Source organism: Saccopteryx bilineata, chromosome 4 (assembly GCF_036850765.1).
Source record: "Saccopteryx bilineata isolate mSacBil1 chromosome 4, mSacBil1_pri_phased_curated, whole genome shotgun sequence".
Taxonomy (NCBI): Eukaryota; Metazoa; Chordata; class Mammalia; order Chiroptera; family Emballonuridae; genus Saccopteryx; species Saccopteryx bilineata.
This window is the reverse complement of record NC_089493.1, coordinates 60,330,065-60,347,076: the sequence shown is the minus strand read 5'-3', so window position 1 is coordinate 60,347,076 and position 17,012 is coordinate 60,330,065. Positions and strand designations below refer to the sequence as shown.

Below are 17,012 nucleotides of genomic sequence, written 5' to 3'. Positions count from 1 at the left end.
AGGAGACTTGGATTCTCTGACCGTCCCCCATACCTATGGGGAAATGGGTGAATAGTTAGCCAGGTGTAGGGAGAGAAAGATTAAATTAAACCTTTTTAATACTAATGGGCCATTTACAGGCATTTGTCCCCATGGAAACTACCTCTCCCCTCCTGAAAGCATGTAGTTAATGTATGTATCTCTGGACACAGGAATAGCAAATGAACACTAGAAATTATAGGAATGTCTTTTAGTATGTAAAGTGACATTTTTACCATTATGTTGCCTTTTTTTTTTAATTAATTAATTTTTTTTTTACAGAGACAGAGAGTGAATCAGAGAGAGGGATAGACAGGGACAGACAGGAATGGAGAGAGATGAGAAGCATCAATCATTAGTTTTTCCATTGCGCATTGCAACACCTTAGTTGTTCATTGATTGCTTTCTCATATGTGCCTTGACAGTGGGCCTTCAGCAGACCAAGTAACCCCTTACTTGAGCCAGCGACCTTGGGTCCAAGCTGGTGAGCTTTGCTCAAACCAGATGAGTCTGCACTCAAGCTGGCGACCTCGGGGTCTCGAACCTGGGTCCTTCTGCATCCCAGTCTGACGCTCTATCCACTGCGCCACCTCCTGGTCAGGCTGTTGCCTTGTAAGTTTTAATGTAAAAGCGTTTTTTATGAATCTTATAGACAGATGTTATAAACTTGCTAATGAATTGTGTCCCATCTCCCCTCCCTTCATCCTTTCCCCAAACCTGTATAGGAAAAAACAAAAGGTATAGGCTTACACCGTGATGTCAGGTTTTTTCCCCGCCCATGTATAATTAACGGTATATAACCAACCCTAGAATATTAATGAGACACACACGATTTGGGACTGACCCTGTGTAAGCTATATGTGGCCAGCATATTTAATAAATTTCCTCCTTTAATAAAACTTTTCAAAAACTTATTTGGACTATGTGCCTCTACAAAAACCCGCGGAATTGTGGATTGGGTACTTTATAATAAATTCTCTTTTCCTCTAACAAAGTTATTTGAGTGTCTATCCTCTGTTGGGTCACTTTCCTGCAACAACACTCAGCAATAAATTGGGTTTAAGTTTTGAGGCATGGGTAGGGGTTTGGTTCTGAAAAAAAAAAAAGGCATGAAAAATGTAGGTAACTGCCTAACAACCAAAAACCAAAAGGAAACTCAGATCTGACTTTTCTGTTTCTTTATCAAACATAACTGAAACAGGCCGGGTGATGGCTGGTAGGGAAGGTTAGAACGAGAACAGTGGAATAGATTACACAGAATGGGCTGCAAGGATGAAAGTGTTAACATGAATGTCAAGAAAACACTGACATGCTAGGGTAACACTGCAGGAGCACCCAGAGAATGGCTTAAGTCATCGTTCCTATTAGAAGGTCAAGCCAGGCAACTGCATCTTATAAGAAACTCCTCACCCAGGGTCAGTGTGTTGCCTCCCCAGGAAGAACAATCTATTGACATCACTTAAATTCCCATACAGGTATACAGCTCCAGCCCTACACTTCTGTAAGATTCCAGCAACTATTAACAGGAAAAAAGTTTAACCCATGACTTATTCCTTAAGAAATAGAAATTTCTATAATCATTTTAAGTTTACTATCAACATACCTGTCTCCTAACCATGATGTTGAACCTCCAAAGTAAAAGACCTTGATTTTTTACTGCAATCAACAAAATCCTAATTATTTTGTAATTTCAATTTCAATTTCCAAATCTGTAAAAAGGGAACAAAGTTCTTTCAGGGGTGTTTTGAGGATTTTCCAGAAGAATGTACGTAAGCCATGCTTGGTCTTATTCAAATAATGTAATGTTGGCTATTATCTTACAAACAAAAATCTCATTTCTGTGCTGCTAAGTGGATCAGATTTGAGCATTTGTTGCTTAAAATGAACACCCATTATACATACTAAAAAAAGGTTCTTTATATTATATCTAATTTAACATTTTAATGGGTTTATGAAAATAGCTGAAGATTACTGCCAACTCTATATTTCTCAGTGGAGAAAAGTGATTTTCCATCTGTATGTGGTAGCTTCAGCTCATTGGAGTAGGGCTGATCTGGGGTTGACTACAGGATGGGGGGCTGTCAAGAGCCTATTCTAAATGAGAAACAGGGCCAGGCACTTACTAAAAATAGTTGATCTCGAGTCACCTGTACTCAGCTGCTAAATCCCAGGTGCTCAGTTACCTTGTGCCTCATATACTCCGTCTATATTTCAGAAATGCCACATTTTTCATTATAAGTTCCTACACTGACAAACACGAAACTTTTCCCCATCAAGTACACAAAGATATGACATACATTTAGTAGAAATTTTTATTAAAAGCCTTATTAGTTGTACTTTTGTTTTTAACATTGATGATAACTTTTTGGCCTTGTACTTTAAAAAAAGACTAAGTAACATTCTAATCCAGAATGTTTTTGCTCCTGCTGATGCTTTTATCAGCTATTACAATTGATAAAACTAACCGGCCTTTATTGAAATGAATGCATTCTCTAATTTCCTTTGCAAGGAACATTGTGTTCTTTCAAAATTCTTAGTAATAGCGCTATCAATTATTACCCACATCAAGTTTTAAAATGAGTTTATTAAAGAATGTTATCAGGAAGGCAACGATGTTTGATTTGTCATTAAAAAAAAGTTCTGTTTCTTCATACTGTATAATAAAGGTAATGTATGAGGCTACAAAGTTATGAGCTTCTTCCTACCGGGTTCTGACAGTATAGCACAGTGTAGTCATTTCTGCAACGCTAGAATAAATAAAAAAGTCTCTTCTATGCTTCTCTTTAAAAAGTGATGATAACAACAGAAGATGGCATAAAAAAGCCATTTTTCTATTCATTCTGTAGTATTGGAGCCAGTATCTAGGAAACAGAGAGAAAGAGTAAATTCAAAGAGCAATTTACTTTTAAATTTAATTATTTTAATACCTTAAAATAAAACAAGAACCAATGGTTGTGATGGTTGGAGGCATGGGGAAGAGGAGGGGAGCAAGGCTGAAGAGGGAAGCTGAACAGGGAAGTAAGTACCTGGAGGATTTGAATAACTTTCCTTTTAAGGCAGAGGTAAAAACACAGTGCTTAGCTCTCTGTATTATGCTATAGCAGGGGTCGGGAACCTTTTTGGCTGAGAGAGCCATAAACGCCACATATTTTAAAATGTAATTCCGTGAGAGCCATACAATGACCCGTGAACATTACGCATTATCCAATAAAAATTTGGTGTTGTCCCTGAGGAGAGCTGTGATTGGCTCCAGCCACCCGCAACCATGAACATGAGTGGTAGGAAATGAATGGATTGTAATACATAAGAGTGTTTTATATTTTTAATGTTACTATTTTCTTTATTAAAGATTTGTCTGCAAGCCAGATGCAGCCATCAAGAGCCACATCTGGCTTGCGAGCCATAGGTTCCCAACCCCTGTGCTAGAGAAAATCCAAGTTATACTATATTTGGCTTACATAACTGCTAATAATCTTTTTTGTTTTTCAGGTCCTCTATTGTCTTTTTTCATTTTGAGAGAGAGAGAGAGAGAAAGAAAGGGGGGGAGGAGCAGGAAGCATCAACTCCCATATGTGCCTTGATCAGGCAAGCCCAGGGTTTCGAACTGGCGACCTCAACATTCCAGGTCAACAATTTATCCACTGCACCACCACAGGTCAGGCCTACTATGCTAAAATTTTAAACCACAGGGGCTATAATATGTAATCAGAAGAGAACTGTACTTAATTCCTGGTGGGAAACAGACCAGAAATCTAGCCACTCTCACTTTTTCTCTGCTCTTCTATCAGGAACTTTATTTCAGAAAGCTGATTCTTAGGAAACATGGGTTTATTTAATAATAGTACCACATGTATCTGATTACTAAGGAATGGTATTTTCTTAATTACTTAAACTTCAACCTTTAAATGCTAAGCCATTTATTTATGTGTTAATTTTGAAAAAAAAATTTTCTAAGATTGTATTCTTTCTGCTGACATAAGTGTACATGGTACATAAGCTAAACTCTTGAATACTCAACAATTTTTTCTTTGATGATTACTATAATGTGTTCTAAGTAGGGCAAGTTCCTTAGAAGCCAATGCAATAAATATGGCTGTTCTTCTATTTTTCGTCCACTTAAGTTTGAAAGAACAGAGAACTTGTACCTTTAAGCAAGAGTAATATATATAAGCCCAGCAGAAAGGAGCTCCTACAAGTAATATACAACATGTGTGTTTGGACTCAGATAGTAAGTTTATCCAGGGAGGCCTTCTTTACTGACTTTTTGGTTCTTAGCTATATTTCCAGTGATTTAAAATGACACTCTACTAGTCCACATCTGTGCTGTCCAATATGGTAGCCAATGGTTAGTTATATGCAGCTATTCAAATTAATTAAAGTTAGTGAATAAGTTAAATAAAAACTAAAAATTTAAGTTTCTCAGTTGGCCTAACAGTGGTCGGCAAACTCATTAGTCAACAGAGCCAAATATCAACAGTATGATGATTGAAATTTCTTTTGAGAGCCAAATTTTTTAAATTTAAACTATATAGGTAGGTACATTGTTATTAACTTAATTAGGATATTCCTAAGCTGGCCAAAGAGCTGCATGTGGCTCGTGAGCTGCGGTTTGCTGACCACTGGTAACACATTTCGAATTCTTAATAGCCTTACGGAGCTACTGGAAATTGCAGACAACGAACACTTCCATCAGTACATAAGTTTTACTGAGCTGTGCTGGGATACATCAACTCACTTTGATAAGTCAAGGAGTTATATTTTAATGTCCAAATTCTACATTTTAGTAAAAACTTAAAAATCTAAAGGTTAGGAAGATGCTGTTAGCCTATATTATTTTTAAAAAATAAACAAAAGTATACATTATCTGAAATATAGAAATGTTATCTTGCGATCAAGTAACTGTAACATTGTTCCTTGCTATAATGACAAAAAGGATGTATACTGCTCACAAAAATTAGGGGATATTTAAAAATGAATATGAAGCTATATAAAATATCCCCTAATATTTGTGAGCAGTATATTTGATGACCATATTAAAAAGCCATATGCTTTTAAAGTTCTTAGAAGGATTATAGTTAACTTCTTCAGGGTACAAGTAAGTGTAACATTGCTAGTTTCAGAGGCTTTCTGACATCTGGACATCTGGAAGACGAATTCCTCAAAAAGAAATCAGGTTTAAGAGTTGACATGTTTGAAAATGCACACTTATATTAATGTAAAAATATAAGACTAGGTCACACAAAAAAACATTAAAAGTGATGTTATCTTTAGATGTTCTCACAAGTTTTTCTTCTAGGTGCGTTAGCTATCTCTACATTTTTCCAGTAATTATTTCTCTTGAAACACAAAGTATAGAAAACAAAAAACCCCCAACATATAACCTGAGAAATGCAGGGAATTACTTTCTATATTTCTCTTTCTCTTACTTTTCAAAACTGCCCTTCATGGACAGTGACAGCCTTCTCTACTTAATTTCAGGTACAGCTGCCTTAAACAAATGGTTCAGATCATAAAGTAAAATTAAGTACGTATTTAAAATACCATTAGTGCCCTGGCTAGATGGTTCAGTGGTAGAGCACTGGCCTGGCGTGTGGGTTCGATTCCTGGTCAGGGCACACAGGAGAAGTGAGCATCTACTTCTCTACCCTTCCCCCTTTCCCTTCCCTGTCTCTCTCTTCCCCTCCCACAGCCAAGGCTCCACTGGAGCAAGTTAGCCAGCCCTGGCATTGAGGACGGCTCCATGGTCTCTGCCTCAGGCGCTGCTAGAATGGCTCCAGCTGCAACAGAGCAACGCCCCAGGTGGGCAGAGCATCACCCCTGGTAGGCATGCCGGGTAGATCCCAGTCAGGCACATGTGGGAGTCTGTCTCCCTGCCTCCTGCTTCTTAATTAAGACAAATACACTTAGCAAAAAGAAAATAACTAATCATGGAACAGAAAGCAGAAATGTATAGTTTTTGAAACATTTAAGGACCTGAACAAGTTTCTTGGTCTGCTGTGGAAAATACACCTGCATGTACGTAATGGATTAGAGGAATGGATATTTATAATTAATGCTGAGATTCTTGTAGTTAATTAAAATCTTAAACTACTACTTAGAAAATATAAAATGTATATGTACCCAGCAACACAGAAACCACAGGACAGACCTACTGTCAAAATTAAACACGTTCTTAAAGAAAAAGGTGGTTGTGAAGAAGCCTGATAAACTCTTCAAATTTGCAGCTGAATTTCCCCCCCCCACACACACACAAATTCAATCTGGAAGGAGTCTACATGTCATATGAAATGTTTATACTAAAGTCAGTAAGAGGTCTGTTTGAGATGTGGAATTCAGAATCTTGCTTAGATAGAAGCTAAGTCTCTATCTGGGAGTGAATTACTGATCATTTTCCATCTTACTTTCAGATGAAGATTTTCCAAAGACTCATAAAAACAAGATTTCAAGTAGCTTTGCTTTCATAGTAATTAGGTGAACACTTACTTTTACCATCACAGGCTACAATTTTCACTTTATCCACTTTAATAAGTTCTGTCACCTCTCTGAATTCAACATCATTCAATACAAAAGTCCACACATTATCGCAGAATCTGTACGTATTTAGAGAGCCCTTTAAAACAAAACATTCAGACATAATATGAAAAGTCATTTTTCCTCACATTTTTCTTCAAAGCAATTTGAGACTCAACCACCAAACACATAATTCTTAACAGTATGATTTTAGGTAAATAACCTAGCTTAAGATTTTAATTTTCATCCTAACAATTAAAAAAAAAATCCCTAGATAAATTTGCTAAGGAGATTTAAGTTTTTAGTTAGCAGATTATTTTCAGCACTGTAACAGTCTGCAAATTGCTTACCTGAAATCTGAAGAAAGCTGAACAGAAATTTGAACTTGTATTTCTACTGCCCTCATGTGGCTAAATTATGAAAGTTCATTAGAATTTTTATATACACGCTTTTAAAAGAACATGTATTACTGTGTTAATTTGCTGCAGTTGTACAAAAGCAGAGATTCCCTAGAAACGTTAATTGTAACCCTGTGATTTAGCTCAGGTGAATCACTGTATTAGCCACTAAGGCTACAATATTATCGTCCTGTGTAACTGACATTCTTCTCATTCAAGTTTTTTGTTTGCTTTAGGAGCAGGAGCTTTAAAAACATAACCTTACAGGAGTCCTCTTGTCCTTAAAACCTGCAGATGGTATTTTAGGCCTTTGAAATCTCAGTAATTCTTCAAGAAATGTAACCAAACACACAGAGGCTGATTTGTGAAACAATGTAATAAAAAAATCTAAAATATACTCTGTATCTCACATTAAGTAGATGTACTTAGTATCAAGGTATAAAGTATAATTTCATTATTATAATACATGTTCCAGAATTTGATTGAACCATTTCTTCTTTTCACGACTAATAAACATGTAGGGTTCCTAAAAACCATTGCTGTAACAACTACTGGTGCAGGCTTCTAGGTTTAGGAAAATATCCTTACCCTGAAATTGACTCTGTTCCTGACCCTCTGAGCCAATGCTGAATTTATAGCCTTGTCAAACTGAAGTAGAACTTGAAGGGCGAGTTGGGGGGTGATCTGTTGAGACTGAGGAAAAGCAAAGGTCACAAATCAGAAAAGCATTCAAGACAAATGAACAATACAAACTTGATCATAAAAAATTTCACTGAGGCTAACTAGAGCCTCTAAAATAGCATCCCTTATTTCCTTTGCCATAACGGACAAGAAGCAAAGCCTGACAATATTTTCTTGCATTATACTGACACATTTTGAAAAGAAAAGATGCAGTTATGTTACAACGCCTACACATAACTTTGACTATCATTTCTTCATAGCATTTGGGAAGAGGCATTCAATAAATTGAAGAAACCAAGTTTCTTTTAACTAAAAAACATAAGACCAATAATGTATTTTTAAAAGTCTAATACACCTTATTGAAGCTCGCTAAATATATAAAAACAAATGGAAATACTTAATGTTCTTAGATGAGAGGTTCACATTAAGTAGAAGAAATTAGAATAAAAAAATTAACCTAAAAGTAAAATATAAATTCAAAATTCTAATTTAAGCAAAAAAATAATTTAAATCTCAAACAACTATTAAATTGTTAAAGTTTATCTTAAAGCTATGTAGAATATGCCTTTCTTTATTATTTACTGATTTTTAGAGAGAGGAGAGGAGGGAAGGAGGGAGGGAGAAAGAGAGGAAGGGAGAGGGAGAGAAAGAGGGAGAAGGAGAGAGGGAAGGAGAAAGAGGGAGAGAAAGGGAGGAGAGAGGGAAGGAGAAAGAGAGAGAGGGAGAAAAGGGGAGAGGGAGAGAGAGGGAGAGGGAGAGGGAGAGAGGGAGGGAGGTAAGAGGAAGAGAGAGGGGCAGAGAAAGGGGGAGAGGGGCAGAGAAAGGGGGAGAGGGACAGAGAGGGGAGAAGGACAGAGAGGGAAGAGGGAGAGAGGGAGAGAGAGAGGGAAGAAAGGGAGAGGGAGAGAGAGAAAGAAGAGGGGATAGAGAAATGAGTGAGAAGCATCAACTCACAGTTGCTTCTCGCATATACCTTGACCAGACAAGGCTGGGGTTTTGAACTGGTGACCTCAGCATTCCAGGTCAACATTTTATCCACTGTGCCACTACAGGTCAGGCAGAATATGCTTTTCTTATACACATATGCTTTTCTTATACACATGAGAAAACCAACACTCTAATCTTTAAGTTTAACAAAAGTCTTTGAAAATTAGGATATATGCAACTATATCATTCAATCATTACATTTTATGTCCCATAGTCAGGATGGCATAAATGCACAGGAATTTGAGATTATTAATCTGAATACTGATTTACTGGGCCAAGTAGTCTAAGATTTTTAAGCTCTTTGCCTAGAGTAAGGGATATGACAGGAATTATTATGGACCCCTTTAAATAAGAATGTTGATTTTTATTTTCTTACCTGTATAAGCTCATCAAGGCTTTCCTGAAGACTGTTTCCCAAAGTGGTATTTCTGTATAACTGATATGCCATGGCTTAGGAGGAAGAAACTGTTTTTCTTATTCAGTCTTGCATTGATGTCCTAAAATTTTAATATAAAAGTATTAAAAAAAATTATAAATCATGTTATGTAGTATACTTCATATTTTCTAATATATATTATCAGAACTCTTAGTAATAGCAAGTTACTATATAATAATTTTAGAATTACAAGGAATAGTTAAAAATGATTCTTCGAATTGTTACTTTGACATAGGCATTTATATTCCCTTATACAAAATATAGGTATCAGTTATTAAAATGTACATCTTTACCATTTCTTTCAAAAGTTTGCGTTTTGACCTAGCCTAGAATTCACCATATACCAACCCGTTACTGACTCTCAGTCACTGACTCAATCTTCAGCTCACATGTGCATGCCTTTCTCTCATCTTCCTGTTCTCTTCAAGTTTGATATTTATAGAGCACTTACCAAGAAGATATAGCACTGTGACAGGTACTAGGGAGAAGATAAATATACACTCCTGACCTAAAAATTATACTCTAGGGAGGGTACCAGACATATATATATTTAAAAAAAAAGCTAAATTCAAAAAGATAAAAACTGTGATTGAATTATAGTGTACTATGAAGGTCAACTGTGAACTGAACAAGTTGGTTCACAAAAGATTCCTGATTCAGCCCTGGCTGGTTGGCTCAGTGGTAGAGCATCGGCCTGGCGTGCAGAAGTCCCGGGTTCGATTCCCGGCCAGGGCACACAGGAGAAGCGCCCATCTGCTTCTCCACCCTTCCCCCTCTCCTTCCTCTCTGTCTCTCTCTTCCCCTCCCGCAGCGAGGCTCCATTGGAGCAAAGATGGCCCGGGCACTGGGGATGGCTCCTTGGCCTCTGCCCCAGGCGCTAGAGTGGCTCTGGTCGCAACAGAGCAACGCCCCGGAGGGGCAGAGCATCGCCCCCTGGTGGGCGTGCCGGGTGGATCCCGGTCAGGCATATGTGGGAGTCTGTCTGACTGTCTCTCCCCGTTTCCAGCTTCAGAAACACACACACACACACACACACACACACACACACACACACATACAAGATTCCTGATTCTTCAAGCTAGTCTTTAGTCAAGCAAAGGAAGAAAGTCATCCTAGGCTGAGTTAGGAGTGGGTACTTCTCCTATTTTAAAAAAGTCTCAGCCCACTTCCCTCGTCAGCTACACTTAAAGTCTCAGCCCACTTCCCTCGTCAGCTACACTTTTGTGTAGCTCTTTGCAGCAAAACTTGTAAGAATTGTCTGTACTTACTGTCTCTCTTTCCTTTTCTCTCATTTATCTTGAGCTCACTCTTCCAGCACTCAAATGAAACAGATGGTAATGGCCATCAGTGGTATGGCTAAAGCTAATCCTCACCTCAGTCTTCACCAGACTTAAGCATTTGACATAGTGATTACTCTCTCTTCTTTGATAAAGGATTTTGGCTTAACTTCTGGGACATCATGGTTTTTGGGTTGTTTGTTCTCTTAAACTCACTGGTTCATCCTTCCCAATATTGATCCTCTTCTCCCTGAACTCTTAATGTCACAAGATACCATCTTGTGACATTAAGAAATGGTTGTCCGCTTTCTGTCTATGCTCATTCCTTAGTCATAACATTCAGTCTTATGGCTCTAAATACTATTGATGATTCCCAAATTCATATACTAGCAAAGACCTCTCCCCTGAACTCACTCCTGGATTCAACTGCCTACTCAACATTCTACTTGTCCTTCCCCTCCATAGGTCTGTGGGCTTAGGCAAAAACCTCTGAAGTAACCTCTTCTACCCAAGCTCTCCTCTACATTCAATTCCTAGCAAATCCTGTAAACTCCACTTTCAAAATGCATTTGGAATCCAACCATTTCTCACCATTTGTATTATCACCCTCATCAGTAACACTATCATCTGTCATTTGGATTTCCGATATAGCTTCCTAATTAGTTTCCCTGCTTCCATGCCTGCCCCCTACACTCTAATCCCAACTCAACTGGTAGGTGATTTTTAAAACATAGGTTAGGGTCCTGGCTGGTGGCTCAGTGGTAGAGCATCAGCCCAGCGTGTGGATGTCCCGGATTCGATTCCTGGTCAGAGCACACAGGAGAAGTGACCATCTGCTTCTCCACCCCTCCTCCCTCTTCCTTCTTTCTTTCTCTCCTTCCCCTCCTGCAGCCATGGCTCAGTTGTAGCAAGCTGGCCCTAGGCACTTAAAATAGCTCAGTTGCTGAGCAATGGCCCCAGGCCAGCAGAGCATCACCCTCGTAGCATGCTTGCCGGGTGGATCCTGGTTGGGGTGCATGTGGGAGTCTATCTGCCTCCCTACTTTTCACTTAAGAAAAATAAATAAATAAAAACATAGGTTAGAACATAACTCTTCCCTGCTCAAAACCTCCACTGGCTTCCATTTCACTAGTTCTTACAATAATCTGCTACCTATTATCTGAGTTTACCATCTTTCCATTGTTCTCTCCCTTCTCTAGACACACTGGCTTCCTTGTTCTTAGACCATGACAGATGTTCTCCAGCCTTTGAAAGCCTTTGTAAAGGCTATTCTTTCTACTTGGAACACTGTTCCTCCACGTATGCACTTGTTCTCTTAATTTCTTCAAGTACTGTACATATTTAAGGAGGCCTAAACTGTTCATATTTAAACACCAACTCCTGCCCTGGCCAGGTTAGAGTGTTGCCCTCATATACCAAGGTTGTCGGTTTAATCTCCGGTCAGGGTACATACAAGAATCAACCAATGAATGCATAATAAGTGAAACAACAAATTGATGTTTCTCTCTCTCTCAAATAAAAAACCAACTCCCACCTGGAACTTCCCAATCCTCCTATCCCTGCTACGTTTTTTGATGGTACCATCATCTTCTAATATATTATATAATTTACTTATTTATATTTATTTTCCATACCCTCCAATAAAATGTTAATTTATCCCAGGGCCAGCACTTTTGTCTGTTTTGTTCACTGAAGTAAACCAGATGTCTATAACAGCAATTTTCAAGTGGTGTACCACAAGAATTTTTTTTTAAATGTGAGGAGGGGAGACAGTGAGACAGACTCCCGCATGCACCCCAAATGAGATCCTCCTAGCAACCCCTATCTGGGCCCATGCTCAGACAAACTGAGCTATTTTTAGCACCTGAGGCTGATGTTTGGACCAACTGAGCCACTGGCTGTGGGAGAAAAAGAAGAGAAGGGGGAGAAGGAGGAGGAGAGAAGCAGATGGTTGCTTCTCTTGTGTGCCCTGACCAGGAATCGAACCTGGGACGTTCATATGCCAGGCTGACCCTCTATCCACTGAGCTAGCCCACCAGGGCCCCACAAAAAATTTTAAAACACGCCCTGACTTCTTTTCCCTTAGACTGTCAAATTAAAAAACAATGACAACAGCCAACACAATAATAGCCATCTGGTGTGAATGAATAAAAATATAGCTATTTTATTTTTGTCAGACTGGCAAAAACATATTTTTTGGTGTGCTGCAGAATTTTAGAATTAGTTTGTGTGCCATGACATGAACTCAGGAATAAAACTTATACCTGTATAGCCAATTAATCTATGACAGAGAAGTTAAACTATACAGTGGTAAAAAGAGTCTCTTCAATACCTGGTGTTAGGAAAACTGGACAGATACATGCAAAAGAATGAAACTGGATTAATTTCTTACACCACATACAAGAACAAACTCAAAATGAATTAAAGACTTAAACATAAGACCCCAAAACATAAAACTCCTAGATAAAACACAGGCAGGAAACTCTTTGGCATCACTCTTTATTAATATATATTTTTTGGATATTTCTCCTTGGGCACCAGAAATAAAAGAAAAAAATAAAGAAACAGGACTGCAACAACCTAAAGCATTTTTGCACAGCAAAGGAAACCAACAACAAAATGAAAAGACAGTGTACAGAACGGGGGAAAGTATTTGCCAATGACACATCTAATAAAGGGATAATATTTAAAAACTATATTTACAACTTAACATCCCAAAACCAAACATTCCAATTAAAAACCTGGGCAGAGAACCTGAACAGACACTTCTCCAAAGAGGACATACAGACGGACGATAAACATATGAAAAGATACCCAGCCTGTTCTGTGGTGGCGCAGTGGATAAAGCGTCGACTTGGAACGCTGAGGTTGCCAGTTTGAAACCCTGGGCTTTCCTGGTCAAGGCACATACAGCAAGTACTACGAGTTGATGCTTCCAGTTTCTCAGTTTCTCCCCACTCTTTCTCTCTCCCTCTCTCCCCTCCTCTTTCTAAAAGTCAATAAATAAAATCTTAAAGAAGAAACAGTTGCTCAACATCACTGATCATTAAGGAAATGCAAATTAAAACCACAATGAGATAGCATCTCACACCTGTCAGAATGCTTATTACTAATATTTCAACAAACAAGTGTTGGTGAGGATATGGAGAAAAAGGAACCCTCCTGTACCGATGGTAGGAGAGCAAATTGGTGTAGGCACTATGAAAAATGGTATCGAGGTTCCTCAAAAAATTAAACAGAATTTCCATATGACCCAGCAATTCCATCTCTGGGTACTTATCCAAAGAAATCCAAAACACCAACTCAAGAAGACAATGTTCATTGCAGGATTATTTACAATAGCCAAGATATGGCAGCCACCTAAGTGTCCACCAACAGACAAATGAGTAAATAAGATACATACACACAATGGAATATTGCTCAAGCATAAAAAAGAATGACATCTTGCCATTTGCAACAACATGGATGGACCTATAGGGTATTATGCTAAATGAAATAAGTCAGACAGAGAAAGACAAATACTTACTATTTCACTTACACGTGGAATCCAAAAAACAAAATAAATGAACAAACAAAACAGAAACAGACTCACACTGAGAACAGGAGGGGGTTTAGAGGGCTGGATGAAAAGGATGAAGGGATTAAGACGTACAAATTGCCAATTATAAAAACAGTCATGGGGATGTAAAGTACAGCATAGGGAATATCGTCAATAATACTGTAATAGCTACGTATGGTGTCATATGGGTTCTAGACTTATTGTGGTGATCACTCTGTATATGATATAAACATCTAATCACTATGTTGTAGGCCTAAAATTAATACACTATTGTATGTCAACTGTAATTGAAAGAAAATTATAAAAGCAATCTTGAAAAAGAAGAGCTGGAGGTATCAAGCTTCCTGATCTACATTACAAATCTATACTAATCAAAACACTATGGAATTGGCGTAAAAAGACATAATGGCATATTTCTAGTCACAAACATCACCACACTTCTAAAAATAAAGATCCCCAAACACTTCTAATATTAAACATTGAAATAAATGTAAGCCATACCTAAATTTATGAAAGAGTAATAAGAAGTATGGTCATTATTTTCCAACTTGCTTGGCGTCATGAATGGCTAGAGCCTATCCCAGCAGTTTGGGGTGCAACGTGGGAACCATCCCTGGACAGGACACCCTTCCAATATAAGGTGCACTCACACCCGCTCACATTCAGACTGGGACAATGCAGACAGGCCAATTCACCTAACGTGCACATCTCTGGGATGTGGGAGGAAACCAGCGCACCTGGAAAAACCTATGCAGACATGAGGAGAACATGCAAACTCCACAGGAAGTGGCTCTGGCGGGAATCAAATTTTTTTCCTTCTCATTCACATTATAACAAAACGACATTATTTGAGACCCTGCTGTATACACAATGGAATAATTACTATTCAGCAATAAAACAAGAATAAAACCCTGCCAGTTATGACAGCATGGATGGCCCTTGAGAGCATTATAGTAAGTGAAATAAGTCAGAAAGAGAGAGACAAACACTGTATAATCTCACTTATATGTAGAATCTAAAGAACAAAACAAACAGCTCAGATACAGAGAACACACTGATGGTTGTGGGTTGTGGGGGCTGATGTCAAAAGGTACACGTATAAAATAAGACCTGGAGATAGAACGTATAGCAATGATTTTCAACCTTTTTCACCTCATGGCACACATAAACTAATTACTTTGAGGCACACCAAAAATATATTTTTTGTTGGTCTAAGAGAAAAATAGGTATAATTTTGATCCATTCATACCAGGCAGCTATAGCTGTTGTTATTCTTTTATTTGACAATCTAAAGAAAGAGAGGTCAGTGCCCCTGACTAAATAGAATTTGCATGTTTTAAAAATTCTTGCGCACACCAGTGCCTCTTGCCAGCACACGGGTTGAAAATCACTGATGTATATAGAGCATGGTGACAGTAGTTAATAATACTGTAATGCATATTTGATAGTTGCTAGGAGGGTAGATCTTAAAAATCATCACTAAGAAAATATTTTTTTAATGATAGTGATCATTTACAATATACACCAATATCAAATCATTATGTTGAAACGAATACAATCTTAGGTCCATTAGTCAAAAATAGCAGTTATTTACACGTTTATTATAATTACTTGCTCTAATGATCTTTGATTCCTGATTTCTTGTGTAATACTAAAATATTTTAGATGAGTTATCAGCCATATAAATCAGTACTTTCATTCTGCACTTAAGGAAATTAAATGTGAGAAGGCTCTTCGTTTGGAAGTAACTATCAAGTCCTAGTCCTTCTTGATCAAACCATCCAGTTAAATTCGTTCCGTTGTCGGAGTTTGCATGAAGTTGGAAGGTGGACTTCAAACAAGCGAGCCCAGGAATGAGACACTTAGGGAATGCCCCGCTATCCGGCACCCGCACCCCGAAACCCTGGCCACCACTCGGCGCCGGGTTCCGGCGCAGGCCCTCCCCCAGGACCTTCAGCGGGCGCCCGGCGGAGAGCAAGCACCCCGCACGAGACGCACCGTCTCCCGCCGCCTTGGTCCGTGCCCTTGCCTTTCCGGGTACCGGCCCCGCACTGAAGTTGTAACGGGTCGACCGGGACCCGCGGGGGAAGGGCCTCGTCCTTCCTGCAGCCCTCGGAAAAGACCCAACGGACCGCAGCCCCAGCACTGGGAGGGGCAGGGAGCGCGGGCACGGGTGGCCCCGTACCTGTGGGGAAGGCGCTTCCCGCCGCGGAGCAGACAGAAGCAGAGCCGCCCGGAGCCCAGCAGGAGGTACCAACCACCTCTTCCGCAGCCGCAGAAACCGCAGAACTTCGCCAACGACCCGGAAGTGCTCGCAGAACCTGGAAATGGCGTTCAGACAGGGCCCAGGGAGACCCCGCCCACCACCTGCTCTCGCAGGCCACTCGTTTTGCGAGGGGAGGGCGGGGTTGTGGGAAGAGGAGGGGCGTGAGGTCCCGGCTTTCAGCCTTGGATGCCGGACAGGTAACCTTTTCCAGTACTGTATTTCTCTATGTATAAGACGCAACTTAATTTGGGGGCCTGAAATTTGAAAAAAAAAAAAAGTATAGTGTTACATAAAGTTATTGAACTCAAGTTTTATTTATCATAAAATTCATACAACTCCTCATCACTGTCAAAACTGCCATCCATTAGCTTGTTCTCATCTGTCTGATGCCGAATCACTATCTTCAACTATGAGCACAAAAACAAGCTCGAAAAAGTGGGAAATACCAAGTAAAAAAAAACTACAACCACTGTATAAAATGCATCTAGTTTTTAGACCCCAAATCTTTCGAAAAAAGGTGCGTTTTATACATGGGGAAAACGGTAACTCACCAGGTTTACTAAATTGTCCATAAAGGAATTAAAACTTTTAATAATCCCCTTCATTGTAAAATGCACAATTAGGAAATGCAGGGCACATTTTATGCTGAGGTGTTCAGGGTTAATACTGTTGAAGACCTTGCAATGCTAAATAGAAGACAAATTCTGAACAGATTATAGCAGGTATTTACCAAACAAAACAGGGCTGCGATTCATTTAGCCCTTCAAGCTTTTAGTTTGATTCATGAAGGATTTTAATTTGAGAGAATTTGTATTTAAAATTTGTCCCTAATGTAAAACAAATACTTTAATTTATATTTTGAGTTTATATAATCCCAAAT

General features: G+C 38.9%; 1 protein-coding gene across 2 annotated transcripts; it reads right to left on the bottom strand.

Moving 5' to 3' along the window:
* Window positions 1-2,584: 2,584 nt before the first annotated feature.
* GTF2A2 (general transcription factor IIA subunit 2) lies at window positions 2,585-16,206 on the bottom strand. Of its 2 annotated transcripts, none has more exons than XM_066274041.1 (5): window positions 16,052-16,206; window positions 8,971-9,091; window positions 7,515-7,619; window positions 6,502-6,628; window positions 2,585-2,879 (listed from the first exon to the last, which is right to left on the bottom strand). In XM_066274041.1, the coding sequence occupies exons 2-5, from the start codon at window positions 9,040-9,042 to the stop codon at window positions 2,854-2,856; spliced, it is 330 nt and encodes a 109-aa protein (XP_066130138.1). In that variant the 5' UTR covers window positions 9,043-9,091; window positions 16,052-16,206; the 3' UTR covers window positions 2,585-2,853. The 2 variants fall into 2 exon arrangements, with proteins under 2 accessions (XP_066130138.1, XP_066130139.1); XM_066274042.1 differs by lacking the exon at window positions 16,052-16,206 and adding an exon at window positions 15,865-16,006.
* Between the last annotated feature and the right edge of the window lie 806 nt (window positions 16,207-17,012).